Here is a 12,332-nt window from a genome sequence, read left to right as displayed (position 1 = left end):
ATATATATATATATATATATATATATATATATATATATACGCACACACTAGTTTTTATATTATGTATATAATTATTTGAAATATTTATACAAACCATATTTCATACATACTTATTGATTCATTAGTGAGAAACTTCTTTAGGATTATTTACATTTCATTTAAGTATTAAATTATATAAACATAACTCTTTTTGTCAGATATATTTTATGTAACATATATAATAATTACTGCTGTTTTAATTATTTAAATTCTAAATTTTAGAGAAAGAGAAACCATGTTTTATTAATACTGTATGATATAAACACATAATATACTTTTTTACATATTTAGAATTTTTTCAGGTTTTTTTCAGTTAGTTTAAATATTAACTTTCTAAATGAATTTGATTACATCTTTAATATTTTACTTTTCAGAGAAATGAGAAACCATATATGTTATATAAGTTTTATAATAAATGTTGCTTGCTGTCTGCAGAAACATTATGTGATCTACCTCAGCTTCCTCCAGATGTCACTGGAAGCCCGTGGAAGCTTACCTATAACATCGGTGACGCGATCTCACTTTCCTGCCCTGAAGGGAAAGTCAGAGAAGGCCCGGCTGAGATTCAGTGCAACGCTGGCCTTTCCTGGTCACCACAACCAAAAGAAACCAGTTGTCTGACAGGTACAAAACTAGTCTGGAAGCTGTGCAGCTTTGTACACTATGTCAAAATGAAGGAAATGTAGATACGGGACAACCGTTACAAGGTCGTTTGACAAATTTTGAAATGTATTGATGCATAAAAATGAAGCATTAATGTGAGTACAATGATTTGCGTATGAGTAAAATGTAAGTAAAAGTTATTTGTTTTCCATTAGTTTTTAAGTCAGCCACTGTGCAGCCAGTGCAGTGCCAGCCATGGGAGAACCTGTCAAAGGACAAATGTGTCTGTAAAGTACCCCACGAGTGCAAGTATGTTCCTAGACAGGACATGTACATTACACAACACAAATGCCAAAAAAAAACATGTAAATGTAAAAGCCATCCACCAAAACCCACAAATTTTATTTTCAGTTTAATAAAGGGTCGTGTCTTTCTCTCTTCTGCAGGTCTTCCCTGGAGATATGTGCCACTGATGTGAAGCGTGGTCGGGCACGGACAATGAGCCTGTGTAAAGTACAGGCTATGCGCTGTCTGGGACATCAGTACACTCTTGCTGAAGACAGTGCCTGCCAGTGGCCACATCGCTCATCCACTGCTTGTCCGAACTGCACGCTCTGGGAGAAGTGTGATGGTGAGGGATTGTTAAATACAAAATAAAATAATGGCACACATCCCCTTGTGAAAAAGAAGTACACTTTAGCATACTTTTAAAAAGAGTACTTAATAAGGAAATAATATACGTAAGTGCAAACTGAATGTAATGTTTTCAGACAATGAATTGCATGTTAATTGCAATTAAATTAAAATACATTATGGTTTAAATTTAGATTAAAACTATTATATTAAATATAAATCTTTATATGTAATTTCATAACTACTTCTGTCTTTAAAATATCAATTAAGCACACTTCTTTTTCACATTGGTCATTTTGTAATAAGTAAATCTGAGTGTCGAGACATTTTGACATTTTTTATATTTATTTTGAAATTTTGAAGATCTGTGATTAACATGACTTTCGACAAAATTTTCACCTTTTGTTTTACAACACAAAGTACATGCTTTCATACACAAACATGAATGTAGTACAATGTTTTCATGTTGTGAAACAAATCGTGGAAGTCTCTTCAAATAATGCTAACCACAGAAATCAAAAACTGCCTTTTGAAAAACCCATTTGAAATTCCTGAGGGAACCCATGGCTTGAAATTGTAAATTCTTGCTAATGTATTTTTGAACCTGGTTAGAAAAGTGCTTTATATTTATATTTACAGACTTAAAATGTTGCAACTAGTCAATATTCAGGAATTCTTGGTTGTAACAATTGTGTCATTGTAGCGCAAACGAACAGCTGCCGTTGCAAGACAAGTGAGGAATGCTCATCCCTGGATGCTTGGATCCATGTGTGTGTGCAGCAGGAAGGAGAGTCTGCACCAGTGACGATGACAGAATGTGAGGCGGCTGTGAGGAAATGCAGAGGAGAGGCTCTCCACATTGTCAGCTTTCAACCTTGTCAGTCATAATCTCAGAGCCTCACTAACAAATTAAATGTAACAATTTACGTTGAACCCTGAGAAGGATTCCTGCAACAGTTTTCTCAGGTTTGCAGAGGATTCAGTCAAAACACCATGAATGTGCTTTTAAAAAAAATGGTAAAACAGTAAGTTTGGGCAGGACCAGGAATAGAGTGCTGCAGTGTGTTTTTGTAGGCCAACCCAGAAGATAGCATCACCCTGGTTCCCTCAACCCATTAAGATTTTTCCAATGGCTTTTGAATTTTTCCAGAAAATAAGCCCTGTGACCAACAAAAGTTTATTATTCTTACGTTTTGGTCATCATGATAGTCTTCACAAACTTTATGAACTTTAAAGCCTAAATACAATCAGCAGATATACAAAGCTAAATATAGGCTATAAATAAAAACTACACCACAGTCGCTTGACTTCGACGTCACAAGGCTTCCAACAGCTCTTTCAGTCTTTATTTAAACATTTAAATACATTTTCTCTGAAAGTTTGAGTTACAATTGTTTGCGGGAGTGCAAATATAAACACAAGTCTGTGAAAGTGCAGTAGTGAGTAGATGAGATTTAATGTCCTGACAACCTCTGTAACCCTTTTCTAAGATAAGTAAAAGCTTTAAAAAAAAATCACAAGGGCATATTTACTGATATATTTTATGTCGTAGAATAAAATGTGAAAATATCTTCAGCTTGTGTTTAACACAGAGTTTATTTCAAGCATTTATCCAAAAACCCATAAAAAAAACAAAAACCCTGACTTTATTTTCAGGTTTTGGCCTACTAAAATACATCATCCGCCAGCACTCTATCAAAAGGCTGTGAAGTGCAGGATGTCATCAACATTTTTGGTTTGTTTTCCTGGAAGAGGAAGACAAGTGTATCTGCTAAAAGTGCATTTTGTCAACATTTAGGAGCTAGCATATATAGATGATGTGTGTTAGCTCTAAGCCTAAAAGCCACAAAACTCTCATTTTGAGTTCATGGAATTTTTAAAGACTGTGGTAATGTATTTTAAACAGTTACAGACAAAATCAAGCGAAACTATGTGCCTTCCCCTTCCTTGACTTTTTGGTTAGCCTAATAACCAGCAAAAAAAATAAATATAAAAGCACAAGTTAAACCAACATTGCTGTGTATTCCTGTCAACCTGTTCTGGGGCCTCATTTATAAAATGTTGCTTATAAACCGTCCTAAATTTGTTCTAAGATCATTTCTCAAAAGTGCGTAAGTGCGATTCAAAGAAAATGAACGTGCGTACGCCTCTCTTCCAGATGTGACATTTATAAATCGCAAATGATCTTGAAATTGTGCGCAGCTGACTGGTGTCAGATCTCCGCCTTGTAAACGCCCCCTAATTAATATCATTACCATATAAAAGCACACGCCAATATCCGAATTTCTATACTTGAAGCACAAGCATAGAGCACAAGCACGAGCACAAAGAAAAAAAAAACCACTTTACGGAGTCTGAAATTGAGGTCCTGCTGGCGGAGGTTCGTGCGGGGACGCTTTTTATTTAATAATGTGTAACTATTCTGTGGGCAAACAAAGTGTGTGTGGTTATATTTTTTTCTATTGACTATTATCAAAATACTACTTCTAGAAACAACAGAAATAAGAATAATAATAGTAATTATAAAACGTTTTCCAGAAATAAGAATAAACTACGAATTGAAGTAAAAATTTCAGTCATGTTATAAAAAGTGAGCCATCCTACTTGTAAAATCACTTGCTATGACAACTAATAAAATGTTTAGTATCACGAAATTCTTGAAAAACGTAAAAAAAAAATAAAAAAAAAACATTACTGAAAGAAAAATTGGACGTTTCATATCATAATAACATAAATTATTACACGATTATGGTCTGAAAAAAACTGCATGTGATTTGGCATTTCTTTATATTTACACAGTTTACTAATGCTGCTCAAATGCATTTTTTTCTATTTTACGCATTAGTAGTAGCCTAGGCTAAAACAAGACTTCGCAAAAAACAACATTGAATAAACTGTGTACAGAAAGCGATTAAAGAACTCTCAATATCAGGCTACTAAAAAGGTCAGTTTAATCTCGCAAAAACTCCCGTTAATAAAAAAAAAAACTGACTACACTGCACAATTAATCTCTTGCACTGCATCTTTGTTGTTTATGATGAATTCGGTGCGTAGGCCTATGCTTGCTCAAACCCTGGCGTGGCGGTAAGTACTTTTCCACGTCAAAGACCGTTTTTTAAATATGAACGTTGCCGTGGATTTCAGCGTACTGCACACTCTAAGATCAAATCTGTGCGTACGCACATTTTATAAATGAGGCCCCTGGACTTCTACTGGACTCTGAACAGCATCATATTGAGCCAGCTCCAGATGTCCTGCCAAACTCTTGACAACCAGCCCAGATTCTGCCAACAGCTTGTCCAGCATCAGCATCACAGCCAAATAATTAATCTGAAAACCATGTCGGTTCCTGTAAACGCTTTTTTTATTTTTTTGCACCCTCTATTACTGCTGCCAGGTGCGAATTTCACAGCCTCTCTATTAATGTGCTAACAAATCCAATTACCTATAACTGACTGAGATCCAAACGTGATCAATTTAATGGGCCTGTGACCTGTCAGGGGGTTGTTCTGAGAATTGTGGATAATAGGGAGGATATCAGATGGTTTATATTGTTTCCTACTGAATATCTGACTAATCTGAGTTTCTCTGAAAAGAGGGTAATATCTATTGATACTGACTTTTATTATTCTACAGATTTAATTCCTGTGCCTTTTCTTATGGTGATTTGTATGTTAAATAAAACATAATTCTTAATGTAAGACACAAAGTTCCAGTTTTGTTAAATCATTAAAAAAAGGTTTATTATCAATGTAAAACGACACTGCGCCTTTTCATAAACACTACAGTATCTTCACCATGCCTGACACATTTAGAACTGTTATTAATAAGCAAGACCCATGCTGAGTCCCTCCAATCTGGACTTATATCACACCAGATGGATAGACATGCCACCCTTTACTGACAATCTCTTTAAAGGAATCACAGTTTTGAAAAATAATTCTGCGCGCTAGGTTTACATTGTATATGTACATCTCTAAAATTTCCATTTATAGATATATTCTTTATTTACAAAGGCTTCTTCAGGTATTGTATACTCCTAAAGGCTGAAACAAAAAGGAAAAAAAGTTACAGGATTTCGGTTTATGGAAGACTAAATAATACTGTAGTCAAAATATGGTAACAGCAAAAAATACAAATAAAATCAGATCAAACCGACAACATTCACTCGTGTTGTGCAGTATAAAAAAAAAAAAAAGCATCATAAATGTTTAGCATCATAACCTCTGCTCTAATTAGCACTCTTCAATGCCTCATTACAACACCTGTCTTGACAAAAAGCACAGCATATGAATCGTGTGGACAAACATAGCAGTATTCATACTACAAACCATTTTCTTTACTAAGCATAATGTAGACGAAAATTCAGTTAAAAATGAAAATCTGTCATATTGATCAAATATTATATAGTGTTTGTTTGACTACTGATGTTACACAGATATTACTATTTATTCTCATAGCAGTAGGAAATTGGACAGAACTCACCAAAAGAAAGCACTGGTTTGAGAAATGGCAGTAGTACTGTTGATTGGTGAGTGTCAACACATTGTTAGGAAACGCAGTCATTTGTGACTGGATTCTGGGAGAGACAGCTCTTAGCTAGACACCAGACAACAGAGGCCAAAGAAACGCCGCTTTCTCTGCCGGACCAACGGGTATGGCGTCAGATTCAACAAACTGCTGTCATCTGTAGACACAAAAACAGATCATTGTAAAACAGCAGCAACCATTAAAGGATCACCTGTCCTTTCATTGGCCAATATATACATTTAATGAAACATTATTTTTAATTCAACATTCAAAAATTTTGTTACCGTCTAGGCAAAATAAGCTCCAATTTGCAAATATAATTTTGGAATAAAATTAAAATATTGCAAAAATCTGAAAGTTGCAAAATGGAAATAAAAATAAAATTGTGGCCACTGGGGACATGTGGACAATAACTGCATTATTATTACTATTACTATTATTTTCTGTCAAATAATCCTATTACGTATAAGGCCATCTTTAATGCTAAGTGAATCTTAAATATATTACCATTCAAAAGTTTGGGGTCAGTATGATTTTTTTTAAAGAAATTGATAGTTTTATTCAGAAAGGATGCATTAATAAAAAATGACAGTAAAGACATTTACAATGTTACAAAATATTCAAATAGATTTCAGATAAATGCTGTTCTTTTAAACTTTCTATTCATCAAAGTGAAAAATATCAAGGTTTCCACAAAGAATTGAAGCAGCTGTTTTAACACTGATAATAATAAGAAATATTTCTTGATCAGCAAAGCAGCATATTAGAATCATTTCTGAAGGATCATGTGACACTGAAGACTGGAGTAATATCTGCTGAAAATTCAGCATTACCATCACAGGAATAAATTACATTTTAAAATATATTAAAATAGACAACAGTTTTTTTTTTTAAATACTATTTTACAATGTTACTGTTTTACTGTATTTTTGATCAAATTAATGCAGCCTCGGTGAGCATAAAACTCTTCTTTCAAAAACAGCCCCAAACATTTGAACGGTAGTACAGATTAACAATTTAAGACCGTGATTGTGCTGAAAGATTGTTGTTTGATGCCCATTTTGTGTAAGTTTTCAATAAATATGTCGGTAAAATTAGCCAAAATATTCAGAAAGCCGAGTGATATTACCTTGGTTTTTCAGTGGTAAAGGCATGGTCTCCCTGAGTTTGCTAAGCAGATTTTTCATTTCTGTCATGTCCCTAGAACAGTGAGGAACCGTTTCAGATTCAAACTGTCAGTTTCATAGAAAAAGAAATGGAGATCCTGTTCAGCAGCTCAGACTATTCACCTCTCGATGTTCTCAATGTCTGTGGCCACCAGGAAGTAAGTCTGCGGACAGTCCGGCGGTGTGGAGGACGTGTCTTCCAGGATTGGGATGTCAGAGCTGTCCTCTTTCTTACTGTCTACCTTTGTAGCTCCTGAATAATGTTTTCCTGGAACACATACAGTGAGACATCACTGGCAGACTGAAATGGTCAAAATGTGTCATCTCAAGGTTTGACCTCAGGGCAACAAGTCAACCAGCTCCAAGAGCATCCATATTTACTGTTTCTGATAAGCTCAAATCAGATACGAAACACAGAAACTATCAGCGTCAACTCCTGCAAACATTAAGCCACTAGAAGACTCTACAGTTGGACAAGCCAGGCTTCATCAACGTCAGTTTCTGTTTCCTGCTGAGAGCCCAGGGGTGCCCTCACAGCATTACCTTTCCTGTGGAGCTGCAGGGATCCCAGCAGACACACAGACTTCAGCATCTCCGTCAGGTACATTTCCAGACAGCACTGCAGCTGGATGAAGAGGCGGCAGATCTCCGGATGTATTTCTCCATCTTCTGGGCTGTGAAAAAAGCATCAATAATGCATCTTAGATCTAGATTCTGCAGAGTTCTGGCCCCGAGCCCTGCACTTCAACCTGTCTAATTTCTCACAAGTTACATTTCCCTGCATTCCTATGCCTCGCAGTCACCCAAAAAGTGACCAATGATGGAAGTCATGAGTCTGAGACACATTGTATGTCATGCTGGGCAATACAGCTAAAGCATTTACTGCATATATTGGTATTTTTCAGCCTTTTGATGATATTCAATTTATGTGTATTTATTGTTTGCACTGAAATTCCTTAACAGTGTCTTTTTCAAATCTGTATGACCATCAGTTTAGAGTTTTGAGTTGATGTCTGGAAACAGAACTGATTCACAGAAGTACATCAAACTTACCAGTTCCAACACCATTTTTGCTATTAAAACATCAGTCTTGATGGTTTAAAAGGGCCATGTAACTAATAAAATTACACTGTCTTTATGAAACTACATGACCAAATAAAAAGCCCATTGAAATCATGGCAATATTCAAGATGTCAGCAAAATCATTGTGAATATACTGTATCATGAATATTCAGTACTATATTTCTCTCTAAGTAGATGTTTGACTATTTCTGAGCAGCATGTTTCCAAGGCTGTTCAGACAATCTAGAGCTCTAAACATTAGCTCAGTGGCAAGTGAGAATTCTCAGAAAATCATTATTTCTCAGAATCATATGCCTGTAATTACTGCTCTGTAATTCCCAGGTGTAATGCTGTGGCATGGTGGATACTTTATTTTTCTGTTCTTGAATTACCTGGAACAGAGAGATGCACCAAATGCAGGCATAAAAGATAAAGCATGTAAAGTAATCATTTTGCAAAAAATACAAATAATATTTTAAAATATGCACACATTCACTCTTATTTGTACATGGTCGAAAATCCAAAACATGTCTCATCGCATTCAGTTCACAATGACATGAATCACATAAATGATACCCTATTTTGATTCAATTTGAGAAAAAAGTAGGGTAGTTTGCATCACTGACGTCAGTCGTTTAACATTTATATCGCAACACAGCTGTCAGATATAAATGTTTTGATACTTCCATCTTACCTTGCTTCCTTTCAACATTAAAACTGAAGCTTGGTGCTGGAATTCACGCTCGTTTTTTGTGTACAGTAAACCTCGCCTTCTTTGATTTGATTGGCAATCTCAATCATTTTGACATTGACGAGCGCTGTCAGACCGCTAAGCAGACCAGCTTAAAATGTCACTTTCTAAACCTTTTTGTCATCCTAACAGCAAACAGAGTGGTGCGTAATCGAGTGCAGAAGAGCAGTGCAAGAATTTCAAATATTGGGGAGGGCAATTTGAGAGCTATAGTAAAGATTTATTGTGCTCTTAGAATGTGAAATCGTGTCACAGATCTGTGATTTATGGTAAATGCACAGTAGAATGCATCATTTCCAACTTAATTAACATTTATCTTGCTTTCCAAATATAGTGAATGGTAAGCCAGTCAGCACTAGCTGATATTTATTACCTAAATGTTGCTGTGAAGGTGAAATTTTGTCACAGTTTCATAATATATAACATGATTTCAACAGGGGGCCCATGACCCCTAGAGGGGCCTCAGGGGTACTGCAAGCTAATTATTACTTGATTTAAAAAAAATTTCAAAGAAATGAAAAATAAATAAATAAAATATTAATTTCAAACAAAGCTAAAGAAGCTAATGTTCAGCTAAACGTCTCATTGACCCTCCCACATTAAAATGCACTATGTTAACATGTAATGTACATATATGATTCTTTGCATCCATAATCAAATACTTGAGCCCATAAAGAAATGCACAGTAGCACTGGAGTGTTTTTTATAACTGTAAAATAAATTAACTCACTGATATTTCAAGTGATAGGATACATTAGTTTATCTAACATGCCAGATTATATATATATATATATATATAAAGCATGGGCTATATGCATGTACAGAACTATGTTTTTACCCTGATATTGCAGAAAGATTTTGATGTGCGGTCCGTGCCATCTCACAGCCTTTTGTGCGTGTCTTGTGCATTTCCGCACGCAGAGAGGGACAATCAGTGGAAATCTCTCCAATAGAGATAACCAACTCCCTATAGAGTGCCACAAGTGTATTGAACTCCTGGACAACCTGATGGAAGAAAGAAAAACAAATGCAAACTGAGAAAATGTAAAGCTCACAAAAATAACCTCGAAAATGTATGAAGCACGTAAATGAAACGTGACAACACATTGATGAAATGACATTCATCAACATTTGGTGGAAAGGAAGCGTTTAATGGCAAGCTGATTTAACATAAATACCTTTAGAATCTATTGTTATATTACTTGCATGTTTTCATGTTTTTAATTACTCATAAGCAATCTCATAGTGACTGCTATGTTTTATTTTTATTTCAGTAGTAACTATTCATTACAAATGAGTATTTATTTCAGTAGTGACCAATGTTCCCTCTAAGCTGTGCGCGGCCGTGCACTTCTTATGTCGCGACCGCGCAGAAGAAATAATATGCCACGCACAGGACAGACGCAAAAATGAAATGTAAAATAATTGCAATGCTCTGGCAAACCGCTATAGAGTTGGTGTCGCTATAGAGTTAGAACCGGTGAATGCGTTTTACAGGTTTCGTAGAAAGAGAACTGCTTCATTTTTTCATATTAGTTTAATATATTATATTATATTATTATAAAGAATTGAACTGTACTGCATGATATTTTTTAAACTATTTTTTTAAATAACATTTCTTGGTAAAACAGCACTGTAAAAAAATGTTTTCTCAGATAACCTAAAATGTTCATCATTTAGTTACATCAATCAAATGTAAATAGCACATTAAAGTTAAAAGTTTCACACTTTTATTGTGTGTGAGCTGTACAGCTCTGGTATAAAAATGTTTTTGCTCAGGTGGCCAAAATGTTCGCCCAATAGAAAAAAGTTTTGCTCAGCAAGAAAAATAATTAGAGGGAACATTGGTAGTGACTAGTATCTATTCTATTCAGTCATGAGCACTTATTCACTCACTACTATAGCGACAACTGTTCCATTATACATAGCCTACTGCATATTTTTGTCGAATTATATAGGAATCTGTGGGTCAGATGTCAACTACTGACTGGCCACAAGTTGCTTACAAATACTCCAGCACTTATAGCAACACTAAAATAGTTACCAGCAGCAACTGGGATGCACATTAGTCATAATGAACAGCTAAATCTGCACCACAGAATTCAATGTCAAAAATTCTAAGCAATTGGTCAATGTTAACATGGCTTGCCACAAGCCTTCTGCCTGTTAATGGGGCAGACTCCTCAAACACAACACACAAGCCAGTGTGCTTTCCAAATGTGCTCGCAGTTTTAACCTAAAATGGAGCACTAACTCTCCATGCCATAATCTGCCAAATGAAACGTTTCTGGTAAATCAGCCCGAGAAAATGAAGCTGGAACTACCGCCGCACCATAGGACAAGTCACAGACCTCCAAGCCAAATCATTCAACGTGTAACGGTCCCTAGTGTCGCATTATACATTTATGTTGGCACTTGCAGAACACTGCGTGAATTTCAAATAATGCTTGAACAATCAGCAGGATTCAGAGAGGAATAATGCTGTGGGTCATGACGCAGGCTTATACGCACCATTCTGCAGTCCGCTACGGCACGCAGAGCTTCGCTGCTCTCCCGGCGCTCCGGCTCTCTGGACGGGGGCTTACTGCCGATCTGGAAAATGGTCCCGGCAGATCTGGGGCGGTTTTTGCGCCCATTCGGTGCAGAACTCATGCATACACATCAAGTGAAGAAACTGCCCTGATATAAAATGCTGATTGATCAATGCGCTGCAACTCGTTTGGTAAATTTCTTACTCAATTGATCGATCTGCCCGTGTCTTGCTCCTGGATTCTCTCCGCATTGCCACGATGCAGAAGCCGAGTCACCTTCATTCACTCCAGCAGAGAGCTGAAGTGTCCTTGCAGGGCTTCATCTTCTTCAGCAGAGAGAAATGCGATAACAAAGAACCAGATGCAAACATCTCTTGATGCCCCGTATAGTCCTTCAACGAAGAAATAACAGCCGCTTTTAAACGAAACACCTCCCCGCGACAAATAATCGCTACTCGAAATAGACTAATATGCGCCGCAAGTTGAAATGATAAACTCTACATGGCGTTTATTGAGAGTAGGTAGCAGAAGGTGATCTAAGAGCGCTTTTCTAACCTTGATAGGTGCAGTTGCTTGAGGCATGACGTGGTTGAACACACTGCACTCTCATAGGATGAGAATACTAATGCAACAGATTCACCAACTCCAGTGTGTTCACGCCACGGCTTCATCAAATGTGCCACTGAAAGGAAGCAGTAAAAATATACAATAGAAATCATAGGCAGCTAAAATCTATCTAACCTGCTGGAATTTTAAAAATAAATCAAATACACCGTATAGTTAGTTTCTTTCTGGGGCTGGTTGCATAAAATGCTTAGACTATAGTCTTAAAAGTTAGTCATCTAATTTTTTCTTACTTTTTAATTCAAACTAGACCAGTCTACGTTTTCGTAACTGATTTAAAAAAGTTATGACCAGTCTTGAAGAGAACAAAATAGATGACTAACTTTTTAAAACTAGTCTAAGCAGTTTGTGCAACTGGCCCCTGTCTTAGCTGGTCTTTGTGTATTGCCAAGC

At 36.2% G+C, this 12,332-nt stretch overlaps 2 protein-coding genes across 2 annotated transcripts in view; one reads left to right on the top strand and one right to left on the bottom strand.

The window, feature by feature from the left end:
• The window catches only part of LOC107686390 (complement component C7-like), a 13,246-nt gene extending 10,456 nt beyond the window's left edge, over window positions 1-2,790 (top strand). Inside the window, exons 15-18 of the mRNA XM_016483358.1 lie at window positions 475-663; window positions 858-951; window positions 1,089-1,273; window positions 1,979-2,790. Coding sequence (XP_016338844.1) covers window positions 475-663; window positions 858-951; window positions 1,089-1,273; window positions 1,979-2,163 — 653 coding nt within the window. The 3' untranslated portion in view covers window positions 2,164-2,790. The remainder of the gene's footprint in view (window positions 1-474; window positions 664-857; window positions 952-1,088; window positions 1,274-1,978) is intronic.
• Window positions 2,791-5,450: 2,660 nt separating this feature from the next.
• On the bottom strand, window positions 5,451-11,947 carry LOC107686392 (regulator of G-protein signaling 7-binding protein A). Its single transcript, XM_016483359.1, has 7 exons — window positions 11,871-11,947; window positions 11,296-11,707; window positions 9,623-9,789; window positions 7,515-7,645; window positions 7,095-7,239; window positions 6,935-7,005; window positions 5,451-5,962 (listed from the first exon to the last, which is right to left on the bottom strand). The coding sequence occupies exons 2-7, from the start codon at window positions 11,434-11,436 to the stop codon at window positions 5,871-5,873; spliced, it is 747 nt and encodes a 248-aa protein (XP_016338845.1). The 5' UTR covers window positions 11,437-11,707; window positions 11,871-11,947; the 3' UTR covers window positions 5,451-5,870.
• Window positions 11,948-12,332: the final 385 nt, after the last annotated feature.

Source organism: Sinocyclocheilus anshuiensis, unplaced genomic scaffold (genome assembly GCF_001515605.1).
Source record: "Sinocyclocheilus anshuiensis isolate Anshui unplaced genomic scaffold, SAMN03320099.WGS_v1.1 scaffold1207, whole genome shotgun sequence".
NCBI classification, from domain to species: Eukaryota; Metazoa; Chordata; class Actinopteri; order Cypriniformes; family Cyprinidae; genus Sinocyclocheilus; species Sinocyclocheilus anshuiensis.
Note: the sequence above shows the minus strand (reverse complement) of the source record. Positions and strands in the feature narration are given on the sequence as shown.